The sequence below is a fragment of the Podarcis bocagei genome (assembly GCF_964188305.1).
Source record: "Podarcis bocagei genome assembly, chromosome: 12".
Lineage (NCBI taxonomy): Eukaryota > Metazoa > Chordata > Lepidosauria > Squamata > Lacertidae > Podarcis > Podarcis bocagei.
The window spans coordinates 12,756,075-12,771,941 of record NC_138137.1 but is presented as its reverse complement, the minus strand read 5'-3'; the positions used below and the strand labels follow the sequence as shown (position 1 = coordinate 12,771,941).

The 15,867-nt window shown below is 41.5% G+C and overlaps 1 protein-coding gene across 1 annotated transcript in view; it reads right to left on the bottom strand.

Moving 5' to 3' along the window:
* KIF15 (kinesin family member 15) overlaps positions 1 to 15,867 on the bottom strand; it is a 47,111-nt gene that overhangs the window by 11,051 nt on the left and 20,193 nt on the right. The window contains exons 14-26 of the mRNA XM_081164327.1: positions 13,638 to 13,815; positions 12,122 to 12,254; positions 11,640 to 11,781; positions 10,859 to 11,053; positions 9,663 to 9,770; positions 9,259 to 9,364; positions 7,667 to 7,832; positions 6,192 to 6,342; positions 5,028 to 5,113; positions 4,295 to 4,370; positions 4,091 to 4,177; positions 3,462 to 3,566; positions 2,623 to 2,745 (exon numbers count right to left, since the gene is read on the bottom strand). Coding sequence (XP_081020453.1) covers positions 2,623 to 2,745; positions 3,462 to 3,566; positions 4,091 to 4,177; positions 4,295 to 4,370; positions 5,028 to 5,113; positions 6,192 to 6,342; positions 7,667 to 7,832; positions 9,259 to 9,364; positions 9,663 to 9,770; positions 10,859 to 11,053; positions 11,640 to 11,781; positions 12,122 to 12,254; positions 13,638 to 13,815 — 1,656 coding nt within the window. The remainder of the gene's footprint in view (positions 1 to 2,622; positions 2,746 to 3,461; positions 3,567 to 4,090; positions 4,178 to 4,294; positions 4,371 to 5,027; positions 5,114 to 6,191; positions 6,343 to 7,666; positions 7,833 to 9,258; positions 9,365 to 9,662; positions 9,771 to 10,858; positions 11,054 to 11,639; positions 11,782 to 12,121; positions 12,255 to 13,637; positions 13,816 to 15,867) is intronic.

Genomic DNA, 15,867 nt, shown 5'->3' with positions numbered 1-15,867 from the left:
AGCAGCAGCAACAAATAGCCTAGTGATTATATGGCCAATGGTATAATTAGCATGGTAATATACACAGCCTTCACTGCCCCTCTATTTTTCCTCAGCTGCCCTTTAAAAATAAATGCAAGTTTCCATAACTGCAGTCCGTTATCCAGAATTATAAACACAAAACTAGGATGATAAGTGGTACCTTGGTTCTCAAACATAATCCGTTCTGGGAGTCAGGTTGACTCCCGAAACCGTTTGAAAACCAAGGCGCGACTTCTGATTGGCTGCAGGAGCTTCCTGCACTCAAGCGGAAGCCGCGTTGGATGTTTGGCTTTCGAAAAACGCTCGCAAACTGGAACACTTACTTCCGGGTTTGCAGTGTTGGGAGTCGATTTGTTTGGCAACTAAGCTGTTCAGGAACCAAGGTACGACTGTATATTGTATTGCATATCTAGGAAAAGTGATCTTATTCTAAAGTAGATGAGTGCAGTACATCACTATCTTATTTCTTCCCCATCCCGGGACTATTTTTAACCACACAACTCAAATATACTTTAAATTGAGGCAGAATCCAGAAAAAGTGTGCAAAATGAAATCCGTAACCTACTATGGAGTTATGAATCTAAACTAGATTTATTTATGTGGTGGTGAGAGCATTGATACTTCTGAGTCAGTTTAGGAAAGAAGAAAAGGATGTAGAAACAGATACATTTATTTTTAAAAAGCTACTCCTTGTGGGAGGGCGACAAAGTTACCCAGAATCTGCACAGAAAGCTAGGCAGGGGGAAAAGGGAAGGGGTTATCTGCCCACATGGTGAGATAAGGGTGTGTGATTTGTGTTCATAAAGGAGGGGCAATATTTCCAAGGATCCACTGCAGGAACATAAATCTAAACACCATCATTTTCAGTGTGGCAACTCTGGTAAAGGTAAAGGGACCCCTGACTGTTAGGTCCAGTCGTGGGTGACTCTGGGGTTGTGGCGTTCATCTCGCTTTATTGGCCGAGGGAGCCGGTGTATAGCTTCCGGGTCATGTGGCCAGCATGACTAAGCCGCTTCTGGCAAACCAGAGCAGCGCACGGAAATGCCGTTTACCTTCCCTCCGGAGCGGTACCTATTTATCTACTTGCACTTTGACGTGCTTTCGAACTGCTAGGTTGGCAGGAGCAGGGACCGAAAGACGGGAGCTCACCCCGTCGCAGGGATTTGAACCGCCGACCTTCTGATCGGCAAGCCGTAGGCCCAGTGGTTTAACCCACAATTCTGAGTGTAACTTAATTAGAAAAAGCCTCCTGCGTGGTTTAAACAGTTCTGTTTCCATGCTGAATGTTAAAAGCACATGCTCTCCTCCATGGGGCACAGTGAATACATACAATAGAACCTTCCTTGCAGTTACACTGTCAGATAAAAAATTTAAAATATCTGAAGCTAGCTGCTGTCATGACAAAAAAAAAGGTACAGAGAGCTAGAGCTCTTTGAAAGCCCTGTTGCTTCATAGCGGGCAGGACCAGAACTGTGGGAGACTTCTCCCCTTGAAGAGCACCAAGCATGAAGTTATTTCACAAAGGCTGGCATCTGAAGCAAATGGGTGGAGAACTTTCAACACTGGAAGAAAAACCACATTCTATGCTTAGGCCCAGATTCCACCCTTGAAGCAAGAACAGCCACAGTATATAAAGAGGAAGACACTGCTTTCTCTGGAGGGCATGTTAAGGTAGATAAAGCAATTTTTTTAAATTGCAGGGCAAAGTAGAAATACCATAGCCATGTTCTCAGCGTAAGGACTGTAGAAGAGTTTGGTATTTTATGGAACTTATCCAAGGTACTAGAATGCAGCCTAAAAGGTAAAGGGACCCCTGACCATTAGGTCCAGTTGTGGCCGACTCTGGGGTTGCAGCTCTCATCTCGCTTTATTGGCCGAGGGAGCCGGCGTACAGCTTCCGGGTCATGTGGCCAGCAGGACTAAGCTGCTTCTGGTGAACCAGAGCAGTGCACGGAAATACTGTTTACCTTCCTGCTGGAGTGGTACCTATTTATCTACTTGCACTTTGACGTGTTTTCAAACTGCTAGGTTGGCAGGAGCAGGGACCGAGAAACAGGAGCTCACACCATCACGGGGATTCGAACCGCTGACCTTCTGATCGGCGAGCTCTAGGCTCTGTGGTTTAACCCACAGCGCCACCTGCATCCCAATGGAATGCAGCCTAAATGTCTCTTCACTGGTTTCCAACCACCACCACTGACGAAACCATTATTCCACACAGCAAGGATTCAAAATTTGATTGTTTAAAGCAGCGGTAGTCAACTTTTTTTTTATACCTACCGCCCACTAATGCATCTTTCTTGATGGTAAAATTTCCTTACCGCCCACCAGTGCTCAATGGAAGGAGGATTTAGCTTGTGCCGTAGAACCCCCTACCGCCCACCTAGAATCCTGAAACGCCAACAACTGGGCGGTAGGGACCAGGTTGACAACCCCTGGTTTAAAGGGTGGCAGTTGAGATTCGATCAACAGCACTCACATCAGGAAACAGTATGTTCATTCCCAATTCTTGCTAAACGATTGTACAAATGTATCATACATGCTATAGGCAGCTTTAAACAGGGATACAATATGAAATAGCACCATAAACAAAGACTTTACCTCAATTCTGTCAGCGGCTTGTGCTCTCTCCAAGGCCTCTCTCAACTCCTCAATTTGCTTCTCCTGATCTTCTATAATTGCTCTGCTTTCCTCTTTTGCAGCCAAAGCAGAATTATATTTACACTAAGAAAGCAGGAATGTAGAGATGTCAGGAAAACAACGTATATTAGATCTATATTTCTACAGGTCAGTGAAGATAATTGCTGACTACATCCATTCTGATACACATCACAAAGTCCACCAGTTCTTCATAATTAGTATAAAGTAGGTGAATAAATGAGCAAATTGAGTTAATTTGGATATGCAGAGGATATTAAAAATAAACTTAAGGAACCGCAGAAAGAAGGGGAAGGAAGTCAAGTTTTGAAATGTTAAAATGATTGTAAAATTAGTGAAATGTATAAACTTGAAAAGTATAAATAAAATTTGAAAAACTGGAACCCCCCCCCCCACAATTCTTCATAATTAGAAGACTAAGGGGGAATAAAAAAATCGAGTGACTCAAAAAATACCACAAAATAATTCACCCAAGATGATGACCGTCTAACAACATTAGTTATATACTCAGTTAAAGACCATCAGCTAGAATCTCCTATTAACTGTTAACGTTTTCTCCATGCTCTGTCACTAGACTTCTTTTTCTGACTTTTGAAACATCTAGGTTACTGCTCTAGCATGTACATTTCAAAGCTGTTTTTCTGGTCTATGGAGGTGATACACACAGTTCAGTTTTCAGCCCGGCCAAAGAAACCAGAAGCACTCAGCACAACCTGCTGTTGATCTGTTACTCCACATTGACACATCGCTCTGGGTTCCCTATGGGAAAGAATGGAACATACTTTTATGTCCTCCAGCTCACTTGTAAGCCCTTCTATGCACTCTGTCTTCCGGCTAATGGATATCCTCATGTCCTGGATCTGGTTCATCAGGTCTGACACAACTTCCTACAACAAAAAGAATAACGTTGCATTGATCTTGATTTGTTAAGGCATATAATTCCATATAGCAACTATGTCACAAGGTATTATTGTGTTTTCAATATTCTGTTGGAAGCCCCGGCCAGATGGGTGGGGTATAAGTAGTAGTAGTAGTAGTAGTAATAACAATAATAATAATAAGTTTTTAAACTCCTTGGACCAGTATCAGGATGGTGTTTGTAAATGACTCTCTCATACACCCACAAATGTATCAACCCTTTAACCAAAACTTTACCTTTAAAAAGTGTCAAGTTTGTGAGAAAAATTTTTTCTCTCTCATTAGGTTCCACACATCTAAATAAATTAAGTAAATGAAAGTTTTTTTAACTGGGATCGCAAAACTTTGATTTACTGTATACAGAATGCCTGCTACAGCAGGGGAAACTTTTCTTTCCTGAAGAACAAACTTATTACCCAAACAACAATATCAACTCTCTCTCTTGCTCTCTCACACACACTTAGGCTATTTTGTGCACACGTTGTATCCATACCTTATCAGCAGCATTTGTTTTCTGAAGAGAAACAATAACTTCCTCAGAAGCAGTTAGATTTTGCTCCAAATTCTGCAACTTTATTTCCTAAAAAAAAACAAAACTTCAAATTAACTTTCCTTGGATTTGCAAATATAGCAGTCAACTACATTTACCGAAAATCTAATTTTAAAATGCTCCATTTGTAAGCACACACGGCTGTACCTGCTGCTCACATCTTGACACAATTTCGGAATATTGCTTCTCTAGCTCCACGATTTCACTAATTTTCAGGTGTTCCCTAGCAGAGAACAAATACAATCACTTTTAAGGGACAGAAGAAAAGGCACTAACCAAAGTAAACTTTGCAAGTTTGTCTTGTGCTAATTTTAATTCAGTTATGCTCTATAGTATGAAAATGGCACTACAATTGTTGTCAGAAGAAAGCTCTTCCCCAAACTTACTGGAATTGCTGTTAGCTATCACTTACTACTTCTTGTGGCAAATCTTCCACAAAGAATTGCCATTTAATAATGAGAGCAATTAAATTTCTATTTCTAGTTTGCAAGTGCAAACAAACAAAACTTTGGTTGATTTAATTTTCAACTATTTTGATTCAGGTTCATTATTAGGGAACTAAAAAAATTTAACGAGAACCCATTCCTTCTAACTATATAGAGTAGCTTCAATTGCTTTTGAAACACTGTCTCATTTTGCTGCCCAGCATCTTAAAACAGCTAACCCACAATAGGGTATCCGCTACTGTACACCATCTTGGGAAGAGTGGGATAAGACTAAAAATAGTGGGCATTTCAGAATTGGTAGAGTAGAACATCTAATGTACAGGGCATATTTCAATTACTTCCTCCACAAAAAAGGGATACTAATCAAAAATGTTAAAATGATGCAACCACCAGCCCAAAATTGAACTCTGTGATTTCATACGGTTAAGACTTACTTGGAATTATGCTCTTTATCTTCTTGTAATTGCATTGTTAATTTTTGATTATGTTCTTTTTCACTTTCCAACAGGCCCAATGCATTCTAAAAGATAATAGATGTACAAACATTTGGCGAACGGTTGCAGTATTTTCAGTTCTTTCTTTAACGTTCCTAAGTACTTCAGTAAATATATAATATTATTAACCTTAGGAAAGCCTCATTAATGAGACAGCAGCGCAAGGCTGCCAGTCCTGGCATGTGCTCCCTCATTTTGCCAGTCATTGCAAGGGCGGTTAGGGGGTTTATTTGTTGATAAAAACCCTGAGCAATTTCATAAGGATCCAAATCGCTGCTGAGATACAGCCCTTGCACCCGTGTCTGATCTAACACAGGATGAACACAGAGCTTCTAAAAGCTTTAGACAGGATGTCAGTGAAGGAAATTTGTTCTGAAGGCCAAGCTTTTAGAATTAGTGAGTTTTTGCAGAAATACATAGGCTCATTTTCAGTTCCACCAAAGAATTAACTGCCTGTGATAGTAGTAGCTGTTTTAACATAAGAGGGTATTCCTTAGAAGCAGATAGAGAAGTAAAGGTAAAGGGTAAAGGGACCCCTGACCATTAGGTCCAGTTGTGGCCGAATCTGGGGTTGCGGCACTCATCTCACTTTATTGGCCAAGGGAGCCGGCGTACAGCTTCTGGGTCATGTGGCCAGCATGACTAAGCCGCTTCTGGCGAACCAGAGCAGCACACGGAAACGCCGTTTACCTTCCCTCCGGAGCGGTACCTATTTATCTACTTGCACTTTGACGTGCTTTTGAACTGCTAGGTTGGCAGGAGCAGGGACCGAGCAACGGGAGCTCACCCCGTCGCGGGGATTTGAACCGCCGACCTTCTGATCGGCAAGCCCTAGGCTCTGTGATTTAACCCACAGCACCACCTGCGTCCCGATAGACAAGTAGAAGCCTGGAAATGCAATGGCTCTCCCGCCTCGTCTTCACCTGTGTAATGCAAGTTGCATAAATGTTTACACTTATATGTGTCCAATCCGATCTTGCAGTAGGTGGAGGGATTGGGGCAAATTGATAGTTTGCTCCTTTCTCACTGCCACGAATCTTTTCATTATGCTGATCTATACAATGTACAGTTAAAGGTGAAATCTTTTTCGTATTCATTACTTACCCAAAGCTCAGTTTTCAGTGCTTCAGTTTCTTGCTTGCTATCAGTGAGCTGCTGCGTTAGCTGGTCAGTCTCAAATTTCAGTATTTCCTGCAGGTTGTCATAGTCATCTTGCAGGCTTGTCTTTCTTTCAAGAATGTTTTCGTATTCGAGCCTTCGGTGAAAGAATATTACATTACTCATAATGCGTCTGGTTTTGTCTTGCACGTTTCAAGTTTCAAAACAAAGTTAGTACATCACCTCAAGGATTAGTGTGGGGCCAAAAGACGGCTGGAGGAGAGAGAAATACAAAGCAAGTAGACCTAGGCACACTGGTGAAGTCACATCATACAGGTATATTTTATATCTTTCAAGTACTAGAAATCCTTTCGATATAGGCCAGAAAAAAGACTAACACCACTTCCAGAATGCAGCTAATTATTAACAAGACTAAACTGGCTGTTGGTATCCGTTTTTTACACAATACCGTGGTACCTCAGTTTTCGAACATAATCCATTCCGGAAGACCATTTGACTTCTAAAAGGTTTGAAAACCGAGGCGCAAAGGGCGGTCTGCCAATTCAGTAGAGAAAATTGTGAAAAATAGATACACACAGCGGAAGCCGTTCAACTTCCGAAGGGCCTTCGAAAATGGTAGCATTTACTTCTGGATTTTTGGCATTCAATAATGGAAACGTTAAGCAACAGATGTCCGAAAACCGAGGTACCATTATAGACCAAAAGGAGGCCTTTCTATATGATGCAGTCTAAAATCAGTGGTTTTCAATGTCCTTCCAGGAACTCTTTCTACCTCAACACATACTGATTTCCAGATTCTGGGCCATTTTGTGGGAGGTACCCTGTCAAACAAGGCAGGACCCTCACAATTGCCTCATGTGAATTGAGGACATGCCCTAAAGCACAGCCAGCACTCCCCTGTAGCTGTGCAGTGTAAGAGAAGATTTCTCTGCCACTACAGATCTTCTCACTGACAAGTCCCTGACAAGTTGCCAAAGGACCCCTAGGTGTCCTAGAACACAACTTGAAAAATCAGATGTAGACTGTCATCTTAGCTTATTTTCTGATAAAGGAATAGTTTCTTGTGAATATAAGCCCAATTGTTGAAATAAATTACTGTATAGACACCCTGTAAGGTTCATTTTATTTTAGCAATCTTCTGCTAATTTGAGCCTGTGGAACTTGAAGTTAGCATTTTAATCCCCCCACAAACCAAGGTGACGGTAAAAGGAATAGCACATAACCAAATCTTCCTCTTGAAAATATTACACAGCTGGTACTTCAGTGTAGGAGACAGCAGTTCATGTGAATATCATGACATATGTAGATGGTTCAGCAGTCACCACACGTGGCAGCTTACACAGAGACATTTGTGCACATTTTCTCTTATTCAGAGGTGCTGTTCATATGGAAATATATCAAGTTTGAAATAGCCCTTATTCTCATGTATTTAAGAAGCTTTTGTTAAAATAATGGCATACCTTACGTTATCAAGTTGCAGCTGTACATTCATATGTCTGCTAGAGAGTTCACCCATTTCTTTTTCTTGAGTCCTTCTGAAATGGTCATATTCCATTTTTACAGCAGACAGATCCTTGTCTGCAGACTGCAGGACTATTCGTAAGTCACGAACCTCAGTGTTTAACACTGTTTGGAAAAAAACAAACAAAATCCTTGTAAAATGCACTTGTAAAAAATTCCATTATTAGATACCAATATTCACTTGATGTAATACCAAATATTCCAGTCTTCCCTGAAAGCTAAAGAAATATGTTCCAACTAAAGCCATTCTTGGTTTTCAGAAGAAAAATACTCAGTAAGTAGTAAAGTCAAATTATAAATTTGGGGCAGCTATGAAAGGCAAAACCCTACAAAGATCACAAAAGCACTTCAGTAAGTAAAGAATTCAAGGAATGATGCCAAACCCTTTTTCATGTCCAGTTGTATTGACTTGGGATTAAGCTGTGCTTTTTAGCATATACTTCAGAAAGCATTTACTGCCATAAAATTTGTTTTATCATACTAGCTGAGGCACATTCATTATGCAAGCAGAGATTCGTTCCTCCACTATTAGCAGTGTTTAGAGAAGCAACCAATCTTCAAGAACCCAATATTCCATTCCATATGTAGTTGTTTCTATTCTATGTGATATTCTAGGGGAAATGTCACGCTTTGAGAGAAAGAAGTGCCTACGTCCCCTTTTCAGATTTTTCTGATTAATGGAGTGCCTCAGACTCTGTGTATAGCAGATTTCAGAGCTTTAGCAAATGCACTACAGTGGTGCCTCGCAAGACGAAAATAATCCGTTCCGCGATTCTCTTCGTCTAGCGGTTTCTTCGTCTTGCGAAGCAACCCTATTAGCGGCTTAGCGCTATTAGCGGTTTAGCAGCTATTAAAGGCTTAGCGGCTAAAAGGCTATTAGCGGCTTAGAAAAGGGGGGGGGGAGCGAAAAAAATCACAAGACTCGCAAGACGTTTTCGTCTTGCGAAGCAGGCCCATAGGGAAATTCGTCTTGCGAAGCGCATTGAAAAACGGAAAACCCTTTCGTCTAGCGGGTTTTTCGTCTTGCGAGGCATTCGTCTTGCGGGGCACCACTGTAATAATTCTGAGTGAAGCCCAATAACTTTCATTAATTTAAATTCTTTTCTGTCTTTCTACCCAGAAAGCAGCATGGTATCTTCCAACAAATGCATACACATATATGGAGGCAACATCTATCTCTCTACCATTTAGGGGAACATATTTTCCTCCCTCCACCCAATTCTATTGGCTGTGCCCACTTACTCCCATTCCATTGCAATTTTCAGACTAAAGACAACTAAATGATCTGCTATGGGGTTACCTACAAAGAACAGTGACCCATAGCTCTACAGAAAAATTGAATTAATTTTGAAAAGATGGAGGTAGTGGACCTATCTACCCCATCTCAGCAAAAGACAATTTTCAGCCATACATTTTGGTCACATGAAGGTAGTAAAAACAGTGCACAAAATGGGACTGTTTTGTGCTGCACTAGAAAAAAATACATCTTTGGTAAAAAATCAGGCAGAAATCTATTGTTATCCAAACTTACTGTCCGCTTTGCTCTGAGTTTCTTGGTATTGTTTCTCAAGATAGTCTAGCTTTTCAAGAAGCCCTTGCTTTTCAGTCTGCCAATTGCTTCTTTCCGAGGCTAAGAGCTTCAGTTGGAAAAAGAAGAAGTCAAATAATGAGTGCTTGAGTATGAGAATGCATATGTGTATGAATTCATAGGATGTACAAGTTACAAAGGAACATTGCCCGGCTCTGTTGTTCTGACTGGATGGTTAAGTCTTGGATTCTGTTAAGTCTTAAAATGGTATAAGCAGCCATGGACACGTCAAGAAAAATCTTTGCATGCAGTTAAAGTAAATAATGAAGTATTACGTCAGATAGTAACAATAACTGAGCTAAGCTTTCTGCTTCCTCCTACAAGAGTCCTTGCACTAGTTCTTTTACCTCTTGCACTTGTGAAGAATGGTGCTCCAATTTATTAATATGCTGCTGAAGTTTTACAGTTTTACTTTCTTCGGCATCTAGTTTGATCTGAAGAGTGCTTAATTCTTCCTGCAACAGGACAAATAGGGAAAACTAAGCAAATTTATAATCGTACTAGCAACTGCTTTGCCGCTACTAAGTATTTTCTTCTAATGCATTTATATATTCCTGCACAAACTTATGGGGTATGTAAATACATTGTAAATCTACAGGAAGAGTTCTAAAGCCCTAGCTTTACTGTACTGTAAATGCAGTCAGAATCCCAATGTCCAAATACAGCTAAATGGCTAAAGAGGAAAATTTCCATAGAAAGATGAAAAGCGTCAGATAGCTCTCTCATTTGAACAGCTTTTGCACACATTTTCTAAAAGCACTCAAGTAAAATCTGAGCATAAGTAGTCCCTGCTGGATCAGACTAAAGGTCTATCTAGTCTAGCAACCAGCCATTGTCTCCTTCATTATTAATTTTCAGGAAGAAATTAAAAAAATTACTGTTTACCCAGGCATTAGATGGCTCAAAGGTTCCTGGCAACCTTGAAATTATTAGCTTAGATGCTTAAAATATTTTAAAATTTATTTTTAATGGTATTGTTTTACTATGTTGGTGTTTGCTACTCTGAGCTTCTTTGAGAAGAAGAGTAGCAACTTAATAAATAAAATGAAGTTATCCAAGTTGGCGGACATCGCCACCTCTTGCAGGAGCAAATTCTATAGTTTAACTATGTCTGGTGCGGAGAAGCATTTTCTTCTTTTCTCCTGAATCTTCCAACATTGTTTTATTAGATGGCCCTGGGTTTCACTATTACGAGGGAGGAAAACGGTTTCCTATCTACACCATGCCAAATCTTATGCACCTCTATCATGTCCCTCCCTTACACACCTTTGTTCTAAACCAAAAAGACCAAAATATTGTAAACTTTCCTCACAGGAGTCGCTTCAAGCCCTCGATCATTTTGATTGCCTTTTTCTGAACCTTTTCCAGTTCTTTTTGAGCGGAAGCGAGTAGAACTATACGCGGTATTCCAAGTGCAATCTCACCACAGGTTTGTAGATCTGCCTGAGACTGTTGACTTAACTCTGCCCATTCATACCTCCTAGCTCACAGCATCTTGATGAAACAATTTTAGAAATCTGCATTTTGCATCCTGAAACTTCACCTGTGCCACTCTCAGCTCTTCTGCAACAGCCTCATAGGCTTGTTCATTCATCTCAGGAGGCATGGGCTCATTAAAAATATAATCGTTATCGCCTGAGCTTTGAATATCAACAGACTCCGGGCTCAAGGTTTCAGGGGTAAATCGTGCCACCAGTCGAGATCTTAGCTGATAAGCCTTTGTTGGGGTAGCGATATTCTGTAATAGAAAGGATATTTTTTTAAAACACACACACCATATACATAGGTAGAAATACAGGAATAACATGGAAGTAAATTTAGAGGATTTGCGTCATATGGTAAGTAAACTTAAGGAACTTCATGAGATGAAAATGTTCCTGCCCTGCCTCCTCTTGCAGCCACTTATTCCTGCCCCCTGCCTCTCTGGTGGGTTAGGAAGACCTCCTGAACAGAGCATATGGGGTTGCTGAGGGAGGGGGAAATCACCCCAAATTGTATGTAAATAAATTTGAGCCCAGCTTCAGCTGGGGAGGGTGGGATATAAATAAAAATTTATTATTATTATTTTATTATTAAGTGCAATCACTTTCAGTTTGCTTGAATCTCTCCTTAGCTCTTTTTGTAGCATTCAGACGTCTGAATTCCAGGTTCCTTTCCTTATTTTTCTCAAACAGCATTCATCTATGAAACAGTGCATCCCTATTATAAAACATGGATTTTAATGCATGCACTCCCTAAATGAGAATTTTCTTTTTGCACAAAGCTCATTAACATTCCTTATATTTTAAACAGCTAAATTAGCTTTCCTTATCATAGCCTCATACCTTTAAAGTTTCTCTGTGTATTTTATTAAGATGGGAGACTTCCTGGCGTTTACATGCCTTAGTTGCCTCTAAAATTTTCTCAAGATGCTGGTTCGCCTTCTGCAGAGACAGAAGTTCCGACTCAAGCTCTATCTGTTTTTTCCTGTTAAAGAAACGAATGCATCATAAAATCAAACACGGTTATCTTATTAAAATGACTCTCAATAAGGAAAAAAAAATCTCAAAAAAGAAAAACACAGCAAGATTCAAGACGGTGTCTTCTGCTTAGACTGGAGACATCCCCAAAAAACTCCTCCCATGCATTTGTTAGATACAAGGCTTGTTGATGCTTTTAACTTCTGTCTCAAGAGGAAACCATACTTTTAGAAATATGGTTTTAGAAATTCTGGTTGGAACCAGAATTTTGCCCTTGATAAACAGCTGCTTATATTTTCAGGGAAGGGTATTTCGTAGAAGAATGTTAGGACGCAGATCCATCTTACTTTGTTAGCTCTTTAAATTCTTCATGTTCCTGTTTGGAACTTGCCAGTTCGCTCTGTGTAGTGAGGAGGCGTTCCTTCAGCTTTTCACTAGAGCTGCTGTCTGTTGACGAGGCGGTAGAACACATCTGCTGACCTGTTTGGGATTTAAAAATGTACGCTTTCTTAGATGTGCGAAAGCGAACACCTTCACCTGTCCATGCAGCATATGAAAGCTGCAATGATTTTTATTTTTTTAATGTTTAAACCTGCATAAAATCAAAGATTCCTCTCTTTACAGAATGTATTGGATTTTGTTTCTGAATGCATATTGAACAATTGTCACGTGTTTTTTTACATCTATAGCTTTGCTGTCCTGCACCACTGGCTAATTAAGTCAAAAAGGTGCTCAACGTGTGCTTTCACTTTGATACGATAGCCTTGAGCCTAGTTCTCAGAAACAGCCGGTAAGTATGCCCAGGTTGTACCACATGGCACTGTAAGGTGGGCTATGCCCACACCTGTACAGACACTCCCTTCAGATAGATGGATGGGGTATAAATAATAAAATTACTATTATTTCTTTGAAACCTTGTAATACTTTTGTGAAATAAAAACTTAGGATATTTATATTTTAAGTAATGCTTTTTCATAGCAGGAAGTTCAAATGAATCAGTTTTGTACCTGCAAGGAGCTGTGATGACATTCCATCTCCAAAGGAAATATTTCCCATGATGGAGTTAATAGTGCAGAGTTCATCTGTGCAGCCGTGTTCTAGGCCAGGCATAGGCAAACTCGGCCCTCCAGATGTTTTGGGAATACAACTCCCATCACCCCTAGCTAATAGGACCAGTGGTCAGGGATGGTGGGAGTTGTAGTCCTAAAACATCTGGAGGGCAGAGTTTGCCTATGCCTGTTCTAGGCCATATTATGCCAGACACCGGTTATGCAACTGCATAGCTCAGCTGGTCAGAGCATGGTGCTAGTAACACCAAGGTTGCAGGTTCGATCCCTGTATTGGGACAGCTTCCTATTCCTGCAGTGCAGGGGGTTAGAGTAAAGGATCATCAAGGTCCCTTCCAACTCTACAGTTCTATATTTCAGGCAGCCGTTACTAACTTTCCTTGATTGTATGCATAAAATTTTATTCTATCAGCAACTAGCTCCTATTAATTCACAAGATCTTCAACATGATGCCAGGCAGACAATTGCCTTTTAAAATATGCACAAAGCATTGCAGAGGGAGATCAGCCCGACTGCAGTATGTTCATTTGAAGCAGTCTGTCTTGACAAGAACTGCCGCCACAGTTACTAATCACAATGTTTATCAGTATATGACTCATTCAGCCTAGTAACGTCCTCCAAAGGAACGGACATAAAATCCATCAAACCTGAAAACAAAATGCCAGTGAATTTATTGGGCACTGCTTTGGAGGAGAAAAATGTTAAAACAGCATTGCTTTAACTATGAGATCAGAGTAGAGAACCTTTAAAAAAAATTAACTTCATATATGAAAAATGTATTTCAACTTTTTCATACCTCTTTTATTGCTTTCTCTACCTGAAGCTTCTAAAAATATTTTTTCCAACTCGGCCATTGCCTGAGCATCAATATCCTGGGCACTTTTCACTGACTGCAGGGAGCGAAGTCGTTTGTTCTCCTCTCGAAGGGCATGGTTCTCCACAGCATACTTTGCAACACGTGGGTGCTGTTCCACCTGAACATAACACATATTCTGTTAATTCATGATATAAACAATCCTCAAAACCCGAACAGGTGTGTTGCTATATTAGTACAGGAAATTTTAATTTTTAAAAATCCTGATTGCTTTTATTAGGCTCTCTTTAAAAAGTTTCCTAGCACACAAAAGGGAACGAACATCAAAACTAAATACAGTGGAACCTCGGCTGTTGAATGTAATCTGTTCCGGAAGATGGCTCAACTTCTGAAACGTTCAACAACCAAGGCACAGTGGGTGGTCGGAGAATTCAATTGGAAAAATAGAGAAACGCGCCTTGGAAGCCGTTGGACTTCCGAGGCGTGTTTGAAAATGGCAGCAATTACATCTGGGTTTTCGGTGTTCGGGTTCCGAAACGTTCAGCTTCTGAGACGCTTGAAAACCAAGGTTCCACTGTATTTACACATATCTGCTTTAAATAGTGATGCTTTTCCTTGCACATTTTTACACTATGGCCCACATGACATTTCTGAAAGGCTTGTGTCCTATTTGATCCTATTATAATTATTAATTTCATTTCTATACCACTTTACATGTAAAAGAAAAAGGATCTCAAAGGAGTTTACAACCCACATTAAAGCATCAAACAAAACAATTGACAACAAAATATTACAGAAGTCAAATACAAGGTGAGTCCTTTAAAAGAGGCCCCGTGGATACAGAGTACACATGTTCCACGGGGCCTCTTTTTAAAGACTCATCCTGTATAAAGTGTATATCCAAAACAATATACCGTATTTTTCGCACCATAGGGCGCACCGGATCATAGGGCGCACCTAGTTTTGGGAGGCAGAAAACAAGAAAAAATTATTCTGAACCCAGAAGCCAGAACAGCAAGAGGGATCTGGCTTCTGGGATACCGTGTGGCTGTTCTGGCTTCTGGGGTAACCCCGCCAAGCCTCTTCAGGGCAGCGGGATGAAGGCTCCCCCTGCCCAAAGAGGCTGCGCAGGGCTAAAGCAGAAGCCAGGACAGACGCGTCGCTGAAGGGGCACTGCGCCTTCTCTCTCTCTGTGCAGCGCCTCTCCTTCACAGGAAAGGTGCTGCGCAGAGAGGGAGAAGGCGCAGCACCCTTCAGCGAAGCTGGAGAAGGAACAGAAGGAGACCCTTCTGTTCCTCCTCCGGCTTCGCATGACAGGCGCTTCGCTCAAGGGGCGCTGCGCCTTCTCTCTCTCTCTGCGCAGCGCCTCTCCTTCACAGGAGAGGCGCTGTGCAGAGAGGGAGAGGGCGCAGCGCCCCTTCAGCGAAGCTGGAGAAGGAACAGAAGGAGACCCTTCTGTTCCTCCTCGGGCTTCCCTGGACAGGCGCGTCGCTGCGAAGCGGGAGGAGGAACAGAAGGAGTCCCTTCTGTTCCTCCTCCAGCTTCGCATGACAGGCGCTTCGCTCAAGGGGCGCTGCGCCTTCTCTCTCTCTCTGCGCAGCGCCTCTCCTTCACAGGAGAGGCGCTGTGCAGAGAGGGAGAGGGCGCAGCGCCCCTTCAGCGAAGCTGGAGAAAGAACAGAAGGAGACCCTTCTGTTCCTCCTCGGGCTTCGCTTGATAGGCGCGTTGCTCAAGGGGCGCTGCGCCTTCTCTCTCTCTCTGCGCAGCGCCTCTCCTTCACAGGAGAGGCGCTGCGCAGAGAGGGAGAAGGCGCAGCGCCCTTCAGCGGAGCTGGAGAAGGAACAGAAGGAGACCCTTCTGTTCCTCCTCCAGCTTCCAGGACAGGCGCGTTGCCGCGAAGCCAAGGAGCCTGCATTCGCTCCATAGGACGCACACACATTTCCCCTTCATTTTTGGAGGGGAAAAAGTGCGTCCTATAGAGCGAAAAATACGGAATGTAACAATCCTTAAATATTGTCTTTAAGGATTTCAAAAGAAAACATCACAAAGGAGGCCAACTACAGAATGCATATTGAATGCAGCAAAGTTAACAAAACAAAACAGTCTTGAAACATTGCAAAAGAAAACATTACTAAAGGAAGTCAAATACAGTGGTGCCTCGCAAGATGAAAAGAATCCGTTCTGTGATTCTCTTCTAGCGGTTTTTTTGTCT